Source organism: Amia ocellicauda, chromosome 5 (assembly GCF_036373705.1).
Source record: "Amia ocellicauda isolate fAmiCal2 chromosome 5, fAmiCal2.hap1, whole genome shotgun sequence".
Taxonomy (NCBI): domain Eukaryota; kingdom Metazoa; phylum Chordata; class Actinopteri; order Amiiformes; family Amiidae; genus Amia; species Amia ocellicauda.
This window is the reverse complement of record NC_089854.1, coordinates 30460026-30479793: the sequence shown is the minus strand read 5'-3', so window position 1 is coordinate 30479793 and position 19768 is coordinate 30460026. Positions and strand designations below refer to the sequence as shown.

The window sequence follows — 19768 nt, the reverse complement described above, 5'->3', positions numbered from 1 at the left end:
AGGCCTGCACTGCAGCTGTCTTTAGTTCCTGCTTGTTCTTGGGTTGTGTTGCCTTCAGTTTTGGCTTAGAAATCAAAACAAACCAATTAGAGAGATAGCAAAACATTAGGTGTGGCCAAATTAATTATTTGGTACATTCTTAAAAAGAAAGAACGCACTGGTGATCTCAGACACCTAAAGGCTCAGAAGAGCATGGAAAACAACTGTGGTGGATGACAGAAGAATTCTTTCCCTGGTGAAGAAAAACCCCTTCACAACAGTTGGCCAGATCAAGACCACCCTCCAGGAGGTAGGTGTATTTGTGTCAAAGTCAACAATCAAGAGAACACTTCACCAGAGTAAATACAGAGTTTACCACAAGATGTAAACAGGAAACAGGAAGACTAGAGTTTGCCAAAAAACATCTAAAGAACCCTGTACAGTTCTGGAGCAACATCCTATGGACAGATGAGACAAAGATCAACTTGTACCAGAATGATGGGAAGAGAAGAGTATGGAGAAGGGAAGGAACTGCTGATGATCCGAAGCATACCATGAAGCATGTTATGGCATGGGCATGTATGGCTGCCAATGGAACTGGTTCCCTTGTATTTATTGATGATGTGACTGCTGACAAAAGCAGCAGGATGAATTCTGAAGTGTTTAGGGCTGTTATCTGCTCAGATTCAGCCAAATGCTTCAAAACTCATTGGACGGCACTTCACAGTGCAGATGGACAATGACCCGAAGCATACTGCGAAAGCAACCCAAGACTTTTTTTTAAGGTGAAATGGAATGTTCTGCAATGACCAGCATCAGCATTTCACTTGCTGAAGGCAAAACTGAAGGGAAAACCAAGTTTTTAATAGTATCTAATCAATTTTGTCCCCCAAGACAATTGTTTACACATTCAAAATACAGCAAAAAGCAAGCCAGGGTAAAATTTCTATTACCCTATGTCAAAATATCTAAATCAATCCATGTATCAGTGCTGCAATCTGTTGAAAACTAACTCGTACAGATGCTAAAACTGCTACAAAGAATATTATCCAACAACAAGTTCAATAAGACATACAACACTTGCGTTTGTATAATTATTTTATTCAGTGTAAAAAATTTCTTTAGTGAATTATTTTCTTCTTTTACACAAAGTTATAATTTTAATGCTTTTTCACATCCATGCTGAAAATGTTTGCAAGGTTTGTAAAAAACAAAACAAAACAAACCAAACAAAAAAAATAACAAAAATAAGCAATCAACATATTCTTAAAAGTTTTTTTCACCTTATTTTTTTATATACATATTCAGAGAAAGGCAAAAACCCCTCATTCACTGCACAACTTACCATTAAAATGAAAGGAAAGAAAACAACCTGTACAGACACAATATATCAAAACTCTTACAGAAAAGGATGTACAAACCCCATATGTCGCTCTTGCCCCATGAATACCACAAGGGCAATTTATTTTTTAATATTTTTAAATTTATTTTCTACAAAGGATTTTTCTTCTTTTTTGTTTGTATCCAAAATACAAGAGCACGGAAGAGAACTTAAATTTTCCCCCCTATAATCACAGTTTCTGAAAATCATTCCCCAGATATAAATGATTATCAGTATATCAAATATATAGCACCATAATACAAAGACTGAGGAAAAGGGGATTCACATCAGAAAAATAAAAGAGACCCGTGTTAGTATTCAAAGAACAGAAGTTGCACATTACTAAAGACTAGCTGCGTAAGCAAAGAGTTCAGTTCAGGTTATTGGGCTCCCTTTTGCAGTTTGGAACTGCATTTGGTTTATTTCAAACCTCTGTACATTTAGATTTTTCACAAATTTTTTAAGGTAATAAAAGTAGTTTTTTTTTCTTTAGAGAAGGGAAAAAAAAGACAGACCTCAATTGTCAACAGAAAAAGATTTGCTGAAACAAAAAAAAACTACATTGATGCTATGGATTTGTGCATTAATTATTTTAAGTCTGATTAAAAAATACAAATAAATACAAAATAAAACCAAACTGCATCAGCAGCCCAGTTAGCAGCTAAGTTTGACTTTAAAACTAAATTGTCATACCAAAAATTAAAGTCAACCATTTGGTCTCAAATACTTGATGTCCACCTGAAGGTGACTGAGGTTGTTTATCTTTAATGTTCGCTTCCTCAGCTTTCCATATTGTACCATTTGAATTGTAATGGTTGAAATTCAGTGATAAAATTGTGTAATAGTCCTGATGAGGGTGTGTAAGCATTGTTAAATAAATTAAACTGAAGCAAACCTTTGCTTTTGTTTGGTGGTTTGTTTAATTTCATAATAATGCCTGTCAAGATTTCAAGGCATTAACTAAATGCTGATGAATTAATATGTTATGCCGCACAACCAAATGTTTTTGCTGAAAGTGTATTTGGTAGGATGTTATAGACTCATTATTGCTCTGCTGAAAGTGAAATCTATGCCATCTGAAAACCGAACTGTTCTTCACTTATGCAAGCGAATGCATTAAATGCATATTTCCATTTCAGTTGAATTGTGTGCCCATGTATCCCCTTACAGAATTGAACATCAAAAAATAAGTTTTGAATTTTGTAAAATAGAAACAGTAGAACCATCGACCAAAGTCAGGGAATGGGTCTGTCACAACATAGCCCCACCCACCCCAATCCACCCTCTCCCAACACAAGATAAGGAACAAACTGCTGGCTTACAAAAACCTATACATCACTCTTCCATTGTGCAGTACTATTTGTTTTTTTAATATATATATATATATATACACACACATATATATATATATATATATATACATATATATATATATACATACACATATACATATACATATATATATACACATATACATATACATATATATATATACATATACACATTATATATATATATATATATATATATATATATATATATATATATATATATATATATATATATACACACTATATATATAAAATCCTTCAAAAGCCAACACACAAGGGGGAAAAAAAGCATTCTCATTAAAATTAAAAGGAACCTCTGCTTGGCCAAGAATCACTGTTTCCAAATTGTGTGTAAAAATAAAAATAAGTAAATCAAACATTGTCCCCAAAAATATCTGTTGTGCCAAAGACAAGAAAGACATTTAAGTTTAATGTCAAATACTGTTTTTTCAATGTTCGTAATACTTCTATGAACACTGATTCTAGGCCAAAAACTAACAAAAAGGTTCCTTTGTACCCTTTACTTAAGATGCTCTGTGTATAATCTAAATACTGATAACTTTGAACGCAACAGGCTACAGCCCCCAATATGCCTATAAAACACAATGCAAATATTTCCTGAGAATTTATCCTGTTAACCTTACTGGTATATGAAGTGAGACTATAGTGCAGGAAAACGCAATGCTCCCTACAATTACTGAACCAGATAGACCATAATAATTATAATGTATCTAGCATGAAATAGATTACAGCTATGTTAATATAGGAAATGTCATTTTATGCAACAACTCTGTCTTATAGTTTTTTCTATGAGAGAGCCAGTTATAGCAATAATTTTTGTATAAAAATATGTGATTATTGCACAATAAGTCTCAATGTAAGTGGCTCACACAAAGTGTTAACCTTTGTTTATAGAAGACACACAAATATACACACATCCTTAGTGTATACAGTATGTGCCACTTTAAGCTTTGGATGAAGATGGAAAGTAGGTTTTAATTCTAGTATACTAAACGACACACTGCAAAATGGTAGCTCCCTAGTTTCACTTGCATAAGTAGATCAAGACTGTAGGGGTAATGGATAAACATACTGAAATCCAGTGGCAGGTGCCCAAAATCACGTTCTACTGTAATTTAACAAGTTAACTGAAAGATAAAATTATGTTTTTAGGAAATAGACATCTGTTTAGAATATACACAATGGCAACTGTATGAAGACCGACTACCTCAAAGACCAGGAAATCTTACAATTACAAAGATTTCTTTAAGAGGTAGTATGATGATGTCCGTTTGAAGAATTCTTTGAAAAAAAATAAAAAATAAAAACAGAAAAAAAATGAGACCTTTAAAAAGCAAAAACAAATAGACTAAAGGAAAAAAGTCTGCTTTCGGTTTGTGAGCTGTTAATCTCTTTAAATATGGAGACTTGCTGCTGCTAATAATAATATGAATAATAATAAAATAAGAAACATTTCATTCTGAGGCTCAGATAAATATTTAACCTATCTGTTATTTGCAACAATATGGCTCTAAAAATATGAATAAAGTACAGATAGGTATGGTATATCAGAAAAGAATGACATTATATATATATATATCTCTCCGTTGAAACATAAAAACTCAGTTTGCATATCTGTATATTCACCTGTAAATTGCATCACATTTCTTTATTGACCTTGCAGAGCTTTTAAATATTAAAAATAAGCCTGACGATTCATTTCTCAAGTTGATTTTATCAATTAAAATGTATTTATCTAGAAAAAAGCTTCAGTATCAACAAGAATATCTTGGCAATTGAGATGATGCAGAATTCGCAACAGGCAAAACCAGAGTTCTACATTCCTGCATTACAACCTATAAGACAGTGTTTTCATTTTATTACAAGTGTTTGCTTATACCAGTAAGGTTTATGATTTCGATAATATATTCCGAACACACATGCCAGCTTTTCAGAACAAACCTCTGTCCACTTTCCCCTTCAAATTAAAATTGTTCACTGAACACCAAAACTTTGCTACAAAAAAAAAATACAAAACAAAAAACAAAAACAAACTAAAAAAAATTAAAAATAAATCTGTGAAAGATACACAACAGTTTCAAACTTGGAAAATATTACAAAACGTGTTTGAAAACTTCAAGTACATTGAACGTTTAAGTCAATCTGGCAAATTGTTCAAAAAGTCATCCTGCTAAATAGGTCTCTGATTTTCTCCTAGCTATTCCTTATTTTGCCTTTTAAACCCAACAAACCCTAAGTAAGATCTCACGTCAAATCTCTTCTGTGTCAGTAAGTATCACTATGCATCAGTCCCCAAACTGAAATCCAAGTGCTGGCCGAGACAGAAATAAGAAATAAGGCTTTTGTTTTTCTCAAAAGTCCCTTGGCTGTCTTACGGTTCTTGTTTGATGTAGTAGCTGCCGGAACCATTACTTTCCTGGTCCGAGACACCTTGCGAGAAGGTAAATTCATCTCCTTCTATTACTTCTTCCTTCAGCTGCATTGAGGCCACTGAAAAGAAAACAGGAGAGCCTTTAAAAACTTAGGGGGGAAAACATCTGGCAAGATTCCTATTGAAGGGCAATAGAGATAAATAAATAAATAAATATCATAAATAAATGAAAAACGTTCTTTGGCACAGTCTGAAGCCCATAATCAAAACAGAGAATATAATATAACCAATAAAAAAAGTAAAGAAATTAAACAATTTAGTTCAGAATTCCCAGGGCTGCTATTAAAAGATGCAGCTTCGGTAAGACAGAGCCAGGCACGCCATGACTTATCTAGCTAATTAAAAAGCACTGAATTGTGGAAAATGGCACAGAGGAAAATACAAGACTTTGATCAAAGAAAGAAGTTAAACAAATCAAACGTGTATTGGCGATATAGTTCTGCGACATAGTTAAAATTTGAATATAAAATTATTAATAAGAGAAAAAAATCTGAATTAATGTTTAAGATGGAGCAAACTTGCCAGAAATGTCCTTCACAAACCTCACCATTCTGCTCCTTGTCTGAAAATTTGGACCACATGAAGAACCCAATCAACAGGTACTGCTGCAATATAGATTCAGATCTGGGCGAGATCCTCTTGGACTTTCACCCAGTCGGGATGGTTGCCAACTCAGTCGGACTGACAACTCACATTCTTCACTACGAAGACACGCAGGGTTTTGCCGACATATTCAGCAACAGATTTAGGACCACAGATTTTGGTTAATTGAATATTCACCTTGTTGTTCCTACTGTGCCTGAAAAATCAGTATTCTTAATCTGCTAGACAAGTCCCAGCATTTGGCGGAAGTACTCCAAATGCATTTCATGAGCTTCATATAGGCTCAGAAGGACAGATGGTCCAGTTTCAAGTTTGCTTAAAAACCAAAATAAACAAACAAAAAAGGTGTAAATAAATCCAAAACAAAAAGCTTCCATAATTAACAACAAAACCATAAACAAATTAATGATGCGGTTATTCTCTGGCTGTAGCAACTAGGAATCCAGTATACAGTTTCATAAAATGACCAGAGAATAAAATCAGGCTTTCCGGAAACCACAAAAACAAAATACAAATAAAAACTAACAAAACACAATCGCTTCCACCAGCACAGAGCTAGAAGAAACAGTCAGTTGGCCTGACCCACAAGACAGGTGAAAGATGGAGACGGAAAATAAATAAATAAGATTTTGTCCAAGACTCCCTTAATGAACAATCAACTGAAGGCCTAGACACTGCCAACCCTAACTCAAAAGAATCCCAAGTACAGCAACATCCCTCTGCCCTAAAGCCAACCCAGAACTCCAACAGACATGAGGGAACTAGGCCACAAGTCGCTGAAGGCCGATTTCGAGGATGAATTAGTATGAAAAAGTGGGAGGTGGGGGGGGGGGAGGGGCGGTGGGGGGGATTTAATATTCCATTCCGTTCCTAATTTGGTTCAAAAGTAAAAGTCGGAAGCAGTTGTTTCCCAGTTACAAAAAAAAGTAAACATGGCCGTTTGAGATAATGAGAACTTCAAGTAAGAAATAAAAAAAAAAATATGAATTAGTGTAAATACAGAAATGGAAAACTTGATAGATGTTCATAATTGATTTCGATTGGCTCGTTTTGGTTTCCCCTGGTTGTCCACTGCTGTCGTGAATGCCCATTATGTGAAGAGTGACTGGGAGAGTGGTGGATTACCTGTTTTGAGGCTGGGACTGAGCTCTCTGCTAGTGCTGGGAGGCTGCAGGGCCCCCGGGGCTGCTTGTGCAGGATGGGATCGGAATGGGGGGGGAGTCAGCCCTTCGTCACCAGAGAAGCTCCTCCTCACCATGCCTGTCATAGGCAGACTCGACAAACTGACAGGCTTCTTCCCAACTGGAATCTTCCTCTCTAAACACCAAGTCAGACTAGTGTAAGCTATTTAGCTGTGTTTTCTTTTTTCCCCCTTTTCTTTTCTACACCACCAACAAAAAACAAAAAACAAAAATACTAAGAGAGAAGGAACGCCCATTTTTTATTGAATTATATTAACAGAATCAGAAATCGGATCCCCGGTCTCATTTTCCTTCCGTTATTAACTGCAACAGCGTCGCGGCCTACGTTTCTTTACTCAACGCCCAGTCCAAAACATAAAAATCAATAAAAAGGTTGGTCAAACTTCAGTCAGCAGGTTGGAGCTGAACTGTCCCAGTCCCCTGTGCCTTCCCTAATTTGTGAATAACTTTAGTGGGACTTCTTTGCTGAACAAAAGCGGCCCCGAAGATTGATAAACATGCTTTCCCCCGTGCACTCAGAGCTTGTACTGACCGCTGCAAACCCGTGTGAAGTTCCAATCCAAACCAACCAAAAGCCAACAGAAAACAAGGAGCCTTCAGCAGGCAGGATTACGTGTCTCTATCATTAAACTGAAATAGGCAAAAGGGAAGAACAGAATAAAAAAGTAACCCACTTTTCTTTTGGCCTTTGTACTGCTGGGACTTCTTCTTCTGCTTGGTCACACTTGAGGGGATTTCTCTGGAGCCTGTGTGGAGGGAAATGTGTCAGTAAGACTCCGTACCTGCGCTTTCAAACATAACGGTGCTAGCAGATCCTTGCCTTTCTTGGCTTGTGCTTTAACACACACCTAGCTATCCAAGGCTTTGTGTTTCCATTAAAGGTTAAGTATGTGGTCACATAGAATGAAACTGAAACCAGTTGCAACCTTACTCGTCTCTTTGTTATATATTGAACAAAGAATGTAAAAATGGATGGAACATTATAATCGTATTATAATGATACAATGGTACTAATAAACACCACCCGGAATTATTCTCTGTAAAGGAGAGAATTAAGCCTAATGTATTAAATAGGGCTTAGCTTGTTCAGATGGTTACACTGTTTCAATAGCATTTCCAGTCCACAGTTTTATTTGGGAAAGTATTGCAGTGTTTTTGTTGTTTTAAGAATATAATGAGAAAAAAACTGAAAATCTGAAAAGGTAAACTCCTGTTCAAAAGCTCCAAAGGTCTAATCTCTGAACATGTTTTAATAGTTACAGAATATTCAATACAGAATTCACACAATTTTAACTCTGCGGTGATATTTGATATGCAGTTCTTGTGTACAAAAATATATAAATACAAAACCTACTATCTACAGCCTTACCCATGAATTCACTGCCAGGTCACTTGCAAAATGTTTTTGGGTGTGAAAAGGTAGGTAACATTGTAAAACAAATCCCTTAAAAATGATGAAGTAAGTGCTTCTGCTTAAATAACATGGTTACCAAGGTAACAGACAACCCTGAACTCAGATTTAAATGCGCTACTCCAACATCACGTGAGTTTTCTATTCGGGGTACACAAAAAGCTACCAAAATAGCTATATCTACTTCACCACTGCTCCAAAAGTTCAGATATAGCTCTAGTTATAAAATGCATACTGGCTAACCAAGAGAAAATGAAAGGTATAAAAAAACGTTACATTGTGTGGCAAGTTACTCCCACCCCTCTACTATGTATTTGTCTCGTCTCGGTTTGTGCTTACTCTGTGCGGCAGGAGGCTGTAGCTGGTAGCCGGTCAGCTGACACCAGCCGACGGGGTAGAGGTCCGGCGACTCGCAGTCCACCCACTGGTCATACTCGTCTTCCCAACCATCGAAGTGGATGCGTAGCAGCCGGTGGACGATGCGAGTCACTGTGGCGACGCACACTAACCGAGGCTCCATGAGGTCTACGGCCTCCAGCTTCATCCCCGCGCGAAAGCCGTGATTCGGGACCTCCTGGCAAGCAACGGGGAGTGTCCATTTAAATTAATTCTAATTATAATTACGATACAATAAACATTTTGGAGCAAGGCTTAAAGAATGAAAACCTGCCATAACCAAAACCCCTTAGCTTGTTCTTTATGCAACCTTTGCTACCAAAATTGCATAATAAAACATGTTGATAGTTACTGCCACGCTAAAGGCTTATTCAATTTTGCAGATACCGTTTTCGGTGAGTGGCACAAGGATGACACCTACTGAGGCAATTGACACTTCAGAATTGAAATGATTGACTCATCGGATCTGCGTGGGAATTAATGAGAGGAATTTTGCATAGGATGTTTCTCTCAGGCTCTCTCTAACTGGTTTTGCCAAGTTCTTCACAGGGTGGCGATTAATATTACAAACTTGTTTTCAATCCCTTCAGTCAGTGTCATTCTATACCCCTTTCAGAAATCAAAATCTGAATAATTGGTTTGCGCAGAAACATTGAAAGCAGAGCACTAGGTGTAAAGCTGAAAAAATAAGTAGCTGCTTAAAGATGAATTACACAAAAATGAAGTGCAACTTGACCGCCACAATAGAAAAGACCATGCAGGTAATCCAATCAGAACAAATCATATGCCTAAACAGTAGGGATGTTAATTTGGTTATATAACATTTGTTGGGTATTTTAGGTCTTGGTTAGAAGTGTTACCACCCATCAAAACCAGCTTCTGAAAAGATTGTCCAAGTCATTTCCTGTCAGCTGGACAAAGCAAGTTGGTGTTACACAAGCCCATAAGCAATCTAAATGTCCATTATCCTTTTTGCAGTCAAAATGTCGCTATGGAGTCAGGCTTCAGGAAGTCTTAATCAGAAAGACGTTAGAAGAGTTTGAATTCTGTGCAGAAAACAATTAATACAAAATAGGATGCCATTAGCAATTGTATTTTTATATCCCTTTTTATTTATTCACTTTTTAACAAAACCATCCTGCTGCACTGAACCACTCCACAGTTTTGCCTTACCTTGTTAAACAGCTTCACAGGAGCTGCTATGGAGCCAGTTTCCTTGAGGTAGTCAAACCATTTGAATGGGAGTTTTGTGTAGCCTGTCAAACAGATTGTTATGTGAATTCAAGGCTGCAGGATACTCTGCTAGATTTCAGGTTAATATACATGCTGAAGTATCCCTAATAAACGTCTCAACTAAAATTAAGTTATAATACACTTTCACTAAGCAACAGATCATTTCAACACACCAGATGCTCTTTAGAAGATTTAAATCTTCAGATTTCAATTTTAAATTCAGGAAAAACATTTTCTCACTGACAGCTCAAGCGACTTCATGAGTAATGTGTAAAGAAATGCAAAAGTTTCACTGATAAAGCATCACAGCTTAGCACTCCACTATGAGGCAACGCAAGTGCCATTCTCTCAAAGCTTTCAGTGTCAGAAAACGAAATGGGGAGAGCATGGTTAAAAGCTCCTGAAAGAAAACTGTAAACTGTGGGTATATGATGCTTATATCACAAAAAACTGCTTTGCACATTCCAGAAAGAAGTTAAGGGGGAAAAAAAATGTACCTCTAGGTGGTGTGAGCTCAATCGTGTTGATTTCACAGAAGCCAGCAGGGAATATTGAAGGGGAAGTGGAATGATAGCAGAACCAGTCTGAGCCGTCTGCAGCTTCTGAGCCATCTATCCCGATCATGAGGTATCCGTCTGCCAACACCTTCACACCAATGAGCAAAAGGGAAACACATTAATGGCTTATTATTAACACCATCAATATCCCCAAACTTGAGTAATGTGAAACTGCTCAAATGACCTTGTGTAGGAATGTATAGATAAAGCTTATTTCTGTTGGGTTATACTTGAATTCAATGTTACTAACATTACATGTACTACATATTGAACTGGCCAATTAAGTTACAGTTTCGCTTTATTTAATACTGCCTTATTAAAACATATAAATCAAGGGCTATATGAAAAAGTGACAGATGCTCAAGGAAAATATCATCACACAGTTCTCACCCTGTTATCAGAACTGTTTGAAGGAGAGAATAAAAACAAGTATGCGTTTCACTTAACAGATTTTATAAACATTAAAAAAATAAAAATAATAAGAGTTGCAATATTGTTTCCTGTTTTGTTTGCATTGTAAGGACTTAGTGTAAGGCACACCTGACTGTGTTATAAAATTGCTTTCTGACTGGAAGATGGCAATAGCATCATCTGCTGGGAACAAAGTGCATCTGCAGTCTTAGACCACCGTTATATATTAATTTTAAGTGTTAAATTGCCCATTCATTCATTAACGTATCACTTAAGCTTAACTCTAAATGACAGAATGATCTATGCAGGATTGGTTTCTAGATGTATATTCTTCCCTAAATCAGTACCACTCCACACATTCATTACCTTTCTTACAGTAGCTACACATATTGCCGACAGATTTAAAGGGTCAATTGCTTCCAGCTTCATCCCATCTTTGAACCACTCCCCACTTTGGTCAACATCTTTCACCTACAAAAACAAACACGAGATATACAGTAAAAGCACGGTTTGACTTTTGGTACTTGCAAAGAAGGCATCTAGAATAAACAAAAAAAGCAAACAAACAATTGTGCAAACAATTCTGAGATTAACAATTAAGAAGAACTGACTGCATATAAGTGTTACAATAAAAACATGTGACCAAGGATCCAAAAGGATTTCATAAAACAGACATGCTTTTCTAAAAAAAAAAGGAGAAGATTGAAAGTTGTCATTTTTGTTATTTTAATCTTCAGCAAATGTAGTGTAACAGGCAAGATCCCCTAATCTCTATGCTTTTAATGTCTTACCTTCACAAATAAACTTCCAGGTGCATCCACTTGGCCTTCTATTTTCTTTGCTACGTCTGAAAGAATAACTTGTGTTATTTTAACACCCCAACACAAATTAGTTGTTTGTTTTATTTGCTGGACAGAGCCACATTTATTTTAAATTTCTTTAGATTAGGTCTAGATTTCAATAAAGCTATTTTGTGCAAATCAGATGTAAGTGCTATCATTTAGATTTCCATAACTACCAACACTCATATGCTTGGTGCCTAGGAACTACTCATGATTATTTATTTTTCGGACTATGTGGAGTCTCTGACCTGATCGCTTGAACCGGTGGCCAATACTCCGAGACCAGCCGATGCAGTGAATGAGGGGACTGTACATGTGACACCAGAAATCGTCCGTGCCGTCCTCGCTCTCTTCGTACACGAGTCGCAGCCGTCCCCCAATCACAGACTCCACGATGGCCACCCGAGTCCGACACAGGTGCCCCTTGTCAACCACCTCCACCCGCATCAACTTCTTGAAGGGGTACTGCATGCTCTCCTGAACCTAAGGGTGTAGAAACCATGAATGGAGAAAGCACAAGTGACTGGCTAACTTGTGCAGGATTGCTTGTGGTTCACAGTTCAATGGAAGTGGTTCGTTTATAGGAGGTATGAGAAGGCAGATATATAGTAGCCTCAAAGTTATTCAGACATTTGATAAAGTGTAACAAAAGTTGATTTAGTACACCCAGTTCTGGTGCACATTCAAATTACATTCACAAAACACCTATTTCCAGGTTCTGAGTGAATTTGAACATTTGAATTTAGGAATGTCATTATTTCACAGATATACTGTTGATGCAAGCAAAATTGCTAGTCAAGCCATGTTTTTACATTGACCTGTACTGCAAAATACTGACTTTATGGTTGCATTTTCTTCCTTCATCGAGGTTTGTGAATACTTTTGGATGCCACTGAATATTATAACTCCAAAGGAGGACAGAATACCTCACCTTTGTGGAGAAGTCTTGTGGAAGCGTTTTGGCACCAGTGAGCCGCTTGATCACGAAAGCTTTCCAGTTGGTGCATTTATGCTGAATAGCTGCAAATAAACACGAGGAAAGAGTTAAATGTTTTCCTTTGCTTGGGAGAAAGTACTGGCACTGACTTTGACTGCACCCCAACACCCCCTGGTACTCTGCTAATTGTGCCTTGGGGAATCCTGGTTACAGTCAGCTAGGCTATAAGCCCAGATCCAGCCATATGGAGTCACTCGGGAAGAACAAAAACTATATTTTCTTGATGAACAATCATTAAATTAAATTATTACTTCAGTAGAAAGTCAGCAAGTAGAAAGGCATGTTCCTCATATCTCACATTATTCCAGGTGATGCCTGCCTTTCTAAAACAACATCAACAATAATAATTACAGTTAATACACTCTCCTTTTTAGTTACTTGGCACCCACTCTATGGAACTACTTACAAAGATATATCAGAGCAATCCATACCCTGTCTCTTTAAATTTTGGTTGAAAACTTTGTTGTTTGATCAGGCTTTTAGTTAAAAACATCTGTATAGTTAAAATGTTGTTCACTTATGCGGTTTCTTAAACTGTGCAGTGCCCTAAACCTCTCTTGCATATCTGAGGTGCTATAATAAATTGAAATTGATACTCTCTTCTCCACTCCATCAGGAGTGTATTGGCTATGATAAGATGAGGTATTTCGCTCTTACAAGTAATTAAACTTTTACACGGTTTTCCTTACATTTTGGAGGTACGAGAGGCTTGCCGTTGCCAGCACACCAGCCCACTGGGTGCACATCAGGAACGCAGAGGTTATACCAAAAGTCTCGACTCGTGTCATTGTCAAAGCCTTCATACCGGAGCAACGCCTTGAAGCCTAGACAAAGAAGAGGGAATGACTTGTAGAGAGAATGAGTAGTAACAATTGCACTACCCGGAGGTCACAAGTAGTGGTGTAAATATAGTATACATATACTTTTTAACAAAGGGAGTTTATGACAGTAAACATTCACACAAAATGTACTTATTGTTTTAATATTTTTTAAATAGAACTCATCTCGGACTAAAAAAAAAAAAAAAAGATCAGACTGTTTTACTTCCACGGAGTTCTACTTACATACAGTGAGGGGAAAAAAGTATTTGATCCCCTGCTGATTTTGTACGTTTGCCCACTGACAAAGAAATGATCAGTCTATAATTTTAATGGTAGGTGTATTTTAACAGTGAGAGACAGAATAACAACAACAAAAAATCCAGAAAAACGCATTTCAAAAAAGTTATAAATTGATTTGCATGTTAATGAGGGAAATAAGTATTTGACCCCTTTGACTTAGTACTTGGTGGCAAAACCCTTGTTGGCAATCACAGAGGTCAGATGTTTCTTGTAGTTGGCCACCAGGTTTGCACACATCTCAGGAGGGATTTTGTCCCACTCCTCTTTGCAGATCCTCTCCAGATCTCACCCAAGATTTGACGGTACATGGCCCCGTCCATCGTCCCTTTGATGCGGTGCAGCTGTCCTGTCCCCTTAGCAGAAAAACACCCCCAAAGCATAATGTTTCCACCTCCATGTTTGACGGTGGGGATGGTGTTCTTGGGATCATTCCTCCTCCTCCTCCAACCACGGCGAGTTGAGTTGATGCCAATGAGCTCGATTTTGGTCTCATCTGACCACAACACTTTCACCCAGTTCTCCTCTGAATCATTCAGATGTTCTTTAAGAGAGTGTTCCTAATCTCAGATCATTACCTGTATAAAAGACACCTGGGAGCCAGAAATCTTGCTGATTGATAGAGGATCAAATACTTATTTCCCTCATTAACATGCAAATCAATTTATAACTTTTTTGAAATGCGTTTTTCTGGATTTTTTTGTTGTTATTCTGTCTCTCACTGTTAAAATACACCTACCATTAAAATTATAGACTGATCATTTCTTTGTCAGTGGGCAAACATACAAAATCAGCAGGGGATCAAATACTTTTTTCCCCTCACTGTAAGCTCAGTAGTAAGTTTAAGAAAAACAAGGTCTCTGTTCCTGATTTGCACATGGCACGGTCTGCACTCAGATACCCTCAACATTACCAAAAAGGTTTATCAGATGTATGCCTCCCTTCAATAGAGACTGCACTGCAAGCTTGAATTGACATTTCAGGTAATCTTCAAATGCAAAAGAACAAGTTGTGCCTCCCCAGGTTTGGTTATACCTGCTAACTTTACAATTCCTGCTATCCAGTAGACTTTCGTTGGCAGGCTACTGTCTGTATTGGGAACTTCCACCCTTACGCTCTCTGAAATGTCCCCCCAGGATGTCCCCATGGGTACCTGATTCACAAAAAAAGAATGATTAAAAGTCTGCAGAACAGGATTAAAGCCTGCTGTCCCACAACAGGTGGCCATTCAGCCAGGAAGCTCTATCAAAGCAGATTGCTTCAAACCACAATGGCTACACTGCTGATTTACGCTGAAAACACCCCCAGTCTTAAAGAGTGAGTCTGTGGTTACAAATAATAAGACAAAAAAGTGTCTCTCTTGCTGTTGTGGTTATATATAATATATAATATACTTATATGAGAATACAGTGTATAAAAACATCTCCATAATGTCAGTTTACCAAGGTGTCCTGCCAGAGCTGCTTTCTAAGAACAACATGCCTTGGATGTACCACAGGAATCACATTTCTGTACATTAGCGTTTCTAAGTGAAGGTGTTCACATATGTTGTCTATGCATTTATAATGTATATCTGCAAAGCAATTTGTAAACTAAACACAAAATAGAATTTGATTTAATAAGAGCAAATCCACGATCAACTGATGGGTTGGGTCAGAGAGAAGCTTAAAGGAAAATTAATTGGAATAGGTGTCCGCTGACAGCACATAACAGGTCATCGTCTTTGTGTCAGTACTAGTCCGTGGCCTTCGTCAGCACCAGGAAGACAAGCTGTGTGGTTCTTATCAGACTGCACTGATACACTGACATGTCAGCATGGTAGTGTGGCATTGTAAAGATGGTTTAGGTCACAATGATTAAATACACTCAGAGCAGCAAGCTAAGAGTCTTCATATTCCCTTTAAAATGGCCAAAGAAGTGTCTGATGAGCTTTTAAAAATAATAGTTCAAGCACACATTTAAGTGAAAAAATTAAAATAAAGTAGTGAGAATTATAACAGATGTCTTTCACCTAACTCGTCTATGTACAATCTGAAAATGTATATAATGAATTATGTTTGAAGTTCGCTTACGTGTTTGAAACAGCTCACAGGTGCTGCAATTACATTATTGCTGCTAATATATCGACCCCAATCAAAGCCCTCCACAGGAACCACTGGAGAGGACAAGAAATATTAAGATAACTTTAGATGGTTTTCAAACCACTTATTAAGAACAACATTAAGATACCAAACAGTTAATGTATGTGTTTTGCATTAGAATCAAAGTTACCAAGGAATTAAGAAAATAAATTGCCTCACCTGTTCTTTTTACAGACCTAACACTACTTAAACAGTACAAATCAATATCTATACCTCAGCGAGTTTAATTTCACCTCATCGTGCGATATTAATAAAGAATATATTTTGAACACATCTCTCACATATCACAACAGCTACTTCTGCTCCTGTATTAGAAAACCCACTACCACATCATCATAAACAAACTTAAAGCCCCGGTGTACATGTTTGTATGTGTAGGATATAGAAAATTAAACCTTTTTCACACAAAAAAATAAATACACGGAAAAGACCCTAAGAGATGTCAAACTTACCCGTTTTTGATTTTGCTTGGTTCTGTTGGTTTGCTTGGTACTGGGCATATGCTGCCAATTTAGCCATTAAAGGTTGTTTCTGTAAGACTTTAGCCTTTTTTGTTGGCGGTTTACCCTGTAAAAATTTTAAAATTCAAAATAGATGAGAATATACACAATACCATAATTATATACTTTAATATAAACATTATCCTAAGTACCACCACTAAATTCCCATGCACAAGGCAATAACAGAATAGTCATTGTTCCATTTTTATAAGAAGCAATGAAGGCAAAAATATTCATGTAGTTGAAAAGTTCTATGCCAAACTGTATAAAAGCATCCCCTGCTTTAAATAATGATGGCAAATTACTTTCTGTGGTGTCAACATAGACCAGAAACAAGACTTAAAGCAAATGTATGCCATTACCTGGAGTCGAGCCAAAATACTGGCTTTCTTCGAATTCGAAGAATAACTTCTGGAGCAAGAAACACTGCAGAAGCGCTTGGTTTTGGAGTAGAAAGCATCTCGGACTCCCACCATCCCACACATTTCACAAGTAGCTGAAACAAAAAACAAAACAAAAAAGTTTTGGGTTAATAAACATTTGTGAAGTGTGACACAAAAAAATATAAATATTGATGGGGGCAGACATCCTTATTTTCAGACTCCAGTCCTATCTTTGGCAATTTAAGCTAAACACTTTGCATCACCGATTACACTAACCAACCCTTCCGAGAGCTACAGGGCCATTTCAGAGCTAAATTGGACAGATAGAGTTGGATAGCCAACAAAAAGGCCATGTTAAACCCATGACTGAAGACATGTATGAGATCCAAAAGGTGAGGGCTCTCCAGGGCAGTGGTTGGAACACACTGCATTATACAAAAGGGCTTTAACTTCAAATCCTGATTTAGAATACATATATATCATGTTTTAGATTTTAAATTAAAGAGCCAGTACTACTATGACTTCTAACTCTGTGGCTGCTGTCCTTTTGGTGTAGTTGCCAACTGGCCAGCTACTTGGCTACAGGCGTGAAGTACACTACACTGACCCATTCCGGCCTTGCCGTCGGGGTAGGTGTAGACCTGCCCATTGTTCTTGATAATGGGCAGGCTGGCTGGTATAGAAGCAACCTCCTCCTCGCTCTCCTCTGAACTGGAGCTGCTGCTGGTGTCCTCGCTGCAGCTGTCATACCCATCAAACATCCCGAAGGAGTCCCGCCTTTTCCTTTCTGACCGTGGAGTGTGTTCAGTCTGCAAGAAAAACAAAGAGGCATTTATTAAATCTGGCTGCAGACCTGGATTTTCCTATTTCCTTCGTCTTAAGGGATTACACTGAAACACTCACATTCACACACACACACACACATCTAAATATATATACAATACTTTTATTATATTTACATAGAAAGGACTAAAATACACTTATTTTGTTATAAACCTACACCACAGTTATGAGCAAAATAATCCATTGTCTGCATTCCTGTCCTTATTTATTGTTAGTAGTATTTGTTTAAAATGAATATGTTGATAGGAAATGACAGGTAGGAAACAGCACTTTTTATCTATTTTATGATTGATTTATTGATTTTCTGACTTCAAAGCTTTCTGAAAGTTTTCAACTTGCAACTTTTCAGATAAAGTAAGTATCCTTTCACAATAGAACAAAATACTACAACGTGCAAAATAAATGTTTAAATTTGAAGCACTTTGGCATCATTCAATACTGTTCAAAGTCTGGTTGCAGGGTGTGCTGCTGAAGACAGGCCAGACCTTCATGAGTGGAAGAGGACGCACATATCTCTAAGACACTCATTAAGAAAAATAACTTAATTAATTAGCTGTTGTTAAATGGCACGGTTAATATTAATATTACCCATTGAAAAAAGGCTTCTATAACTGGTACACTGTACAAAAAAGACAGTAATCCCTATGAAGACTTTCAAAGACTTTTCAAGATAACACGCACAGTATCATTAAACTAATATGATTTTATTTTACCATTATAGTATTGTTTATTCATTTTAACAAGGTACTATTGTTAGAATTAATTTAACCGTCTTAAAAATACAGAAGACAATAAAAATAAATAAATTGGAATATTATCACCATGATCAATAATAATACAAATACTACTACTACTACTACTACTCATAATATTATTATTATCATTATCAAATCCATTAAAATGTAGAATCTATGGAAAATGTACCAAAAGTAATATTAATGCACTCATTTCACTGTGACCGAGATAAACAAAACATGATGCAATGATGTCTACTACTGGTGCAGATTAGTATAAACTATTTAAAAGAATAAGCGAGCTGCCAACGAGTTTAATAATCATTTAAACTGGTGGATGGGATGGACACACAAAGAAGCTACAAAACACTGCAAAGCATGTCCAACTAAACCAATCACAGATGTAAAGAAGTTTAAAATGCATGGCGTACAGGAGGACAGGTGTCCCGCAACTCAAAGCGCTGCGCCAAACGCGGACAACAACCCCGCGTTCAATCGCATTCCCTCGCGTTTCACAGAGCAAAACTAACCCCGAAAACAGCCCTGTATACAACCAGCTCTCTTGATTCACCCCATTTCCTCTTTCAGACCTGTCAATATACTAGCAGCTCAGTATGCGCATAGCCACTGCTTTCTTGCATAATCCGTGATATCGCAGGCGTGTTTTACAGGAAGCGTGTGTCCCACATACATATTTAATACGAAAGTCCACATTAGGGGTATTTAAAACACACATAGGAAGCCCTATCTGTGACCATGTACGCGATGCCCTGCTGCAGTCGTGCCGGGCCTTCACGCACAGTCCCTTCTGCTCTGCGACCAGATTACTGTTCATCCAAAACCCCGAGCGTGTGCGCTGCCCCTGGCCAACACTGTTGCTTTTGTCCAACGGATTATGCCCGGACTCGACTGTTTTACCCTTTGCGAGCCCGTGTGGGCCTTTTTTTCCACCGCTGTTCCTGCTGCAGGCTGACAATCACAACAAAGGAAAAAAAAAAAAAAAAAAAAAACAGGTTTGTTGCACTCTCAAGCTCCACGCTCGATCTCGTTGCTAAACTCACCAAATCCCTTGTGTTTTCCATCAGCCCCTCATGCAGAGTAGTTTCTCTGTCCTCGGTGTGCAATCGTAAGGTCCCGGAGGAGGGAAATAGAACACAAAATCAAACTAAAACCCCCAAAAATTGAACTCCAGCTGAATATCAACAAAATTATCATATCGGCGGAGCGCATGCGCAAGGTAAACCCTCCTCCTGC

General features: G+C 37.5%; 1 protein-coding gene across 3 annotated transcripts; it reads right to left on the bottom strand.

Annotated features, from left to right (window-relative positions):
- Positions 1-3943: 3943 nt before the first annotated feature.
- On the bottom strand, positions 3944-19755 carry mbtd1 (mbt domain containing 1). Of its 3 annotated transcripts, none has more exons than XM_066704762.1 (17): positions 19576-19755; positions 17545-17746; positions 16917-17050; positions 16507-16621; positions 15986-16068; positions 14949-15066; positions 13485-13619; positions 12730-12818; positions 12047-12281; positions 11748-11803; positions 11323-11427; positions 10486-10633; positions 9929-10011; positions 8699-8933; positions 7623-7694; positions 6872-7063; positions 3944-5202 (listed from the first exon to the last, which is right to left on the bottom strand). In XM_066704762.1, exons 1-17 carry the CDS (start codon positions 19594-19596, stop codon positions 5084-5086), a joined length of 2142 nt encoding a protein of 713 aa, XP_066560859.1. In that variant the 5' UTR covers positions 19597-19755; the 3' UTR covers positions 3944-5083. The 3 variants fall into 3 exon arrangements, with proteins under 3 accessions (XP_066560859.1, XP_066560861.1, XP_066560862.1); XM_066704764.1 differs by lacking the exon at positions 19576-19755 and adding an exon at positions 19433-19507; XM_066704765.1 differs by lacking the exon at positions 6872-7063 and having other exon boundaries at positions 19576-19754.
- Positions 19756-19768: the final 13 nt, after the last annotated feature.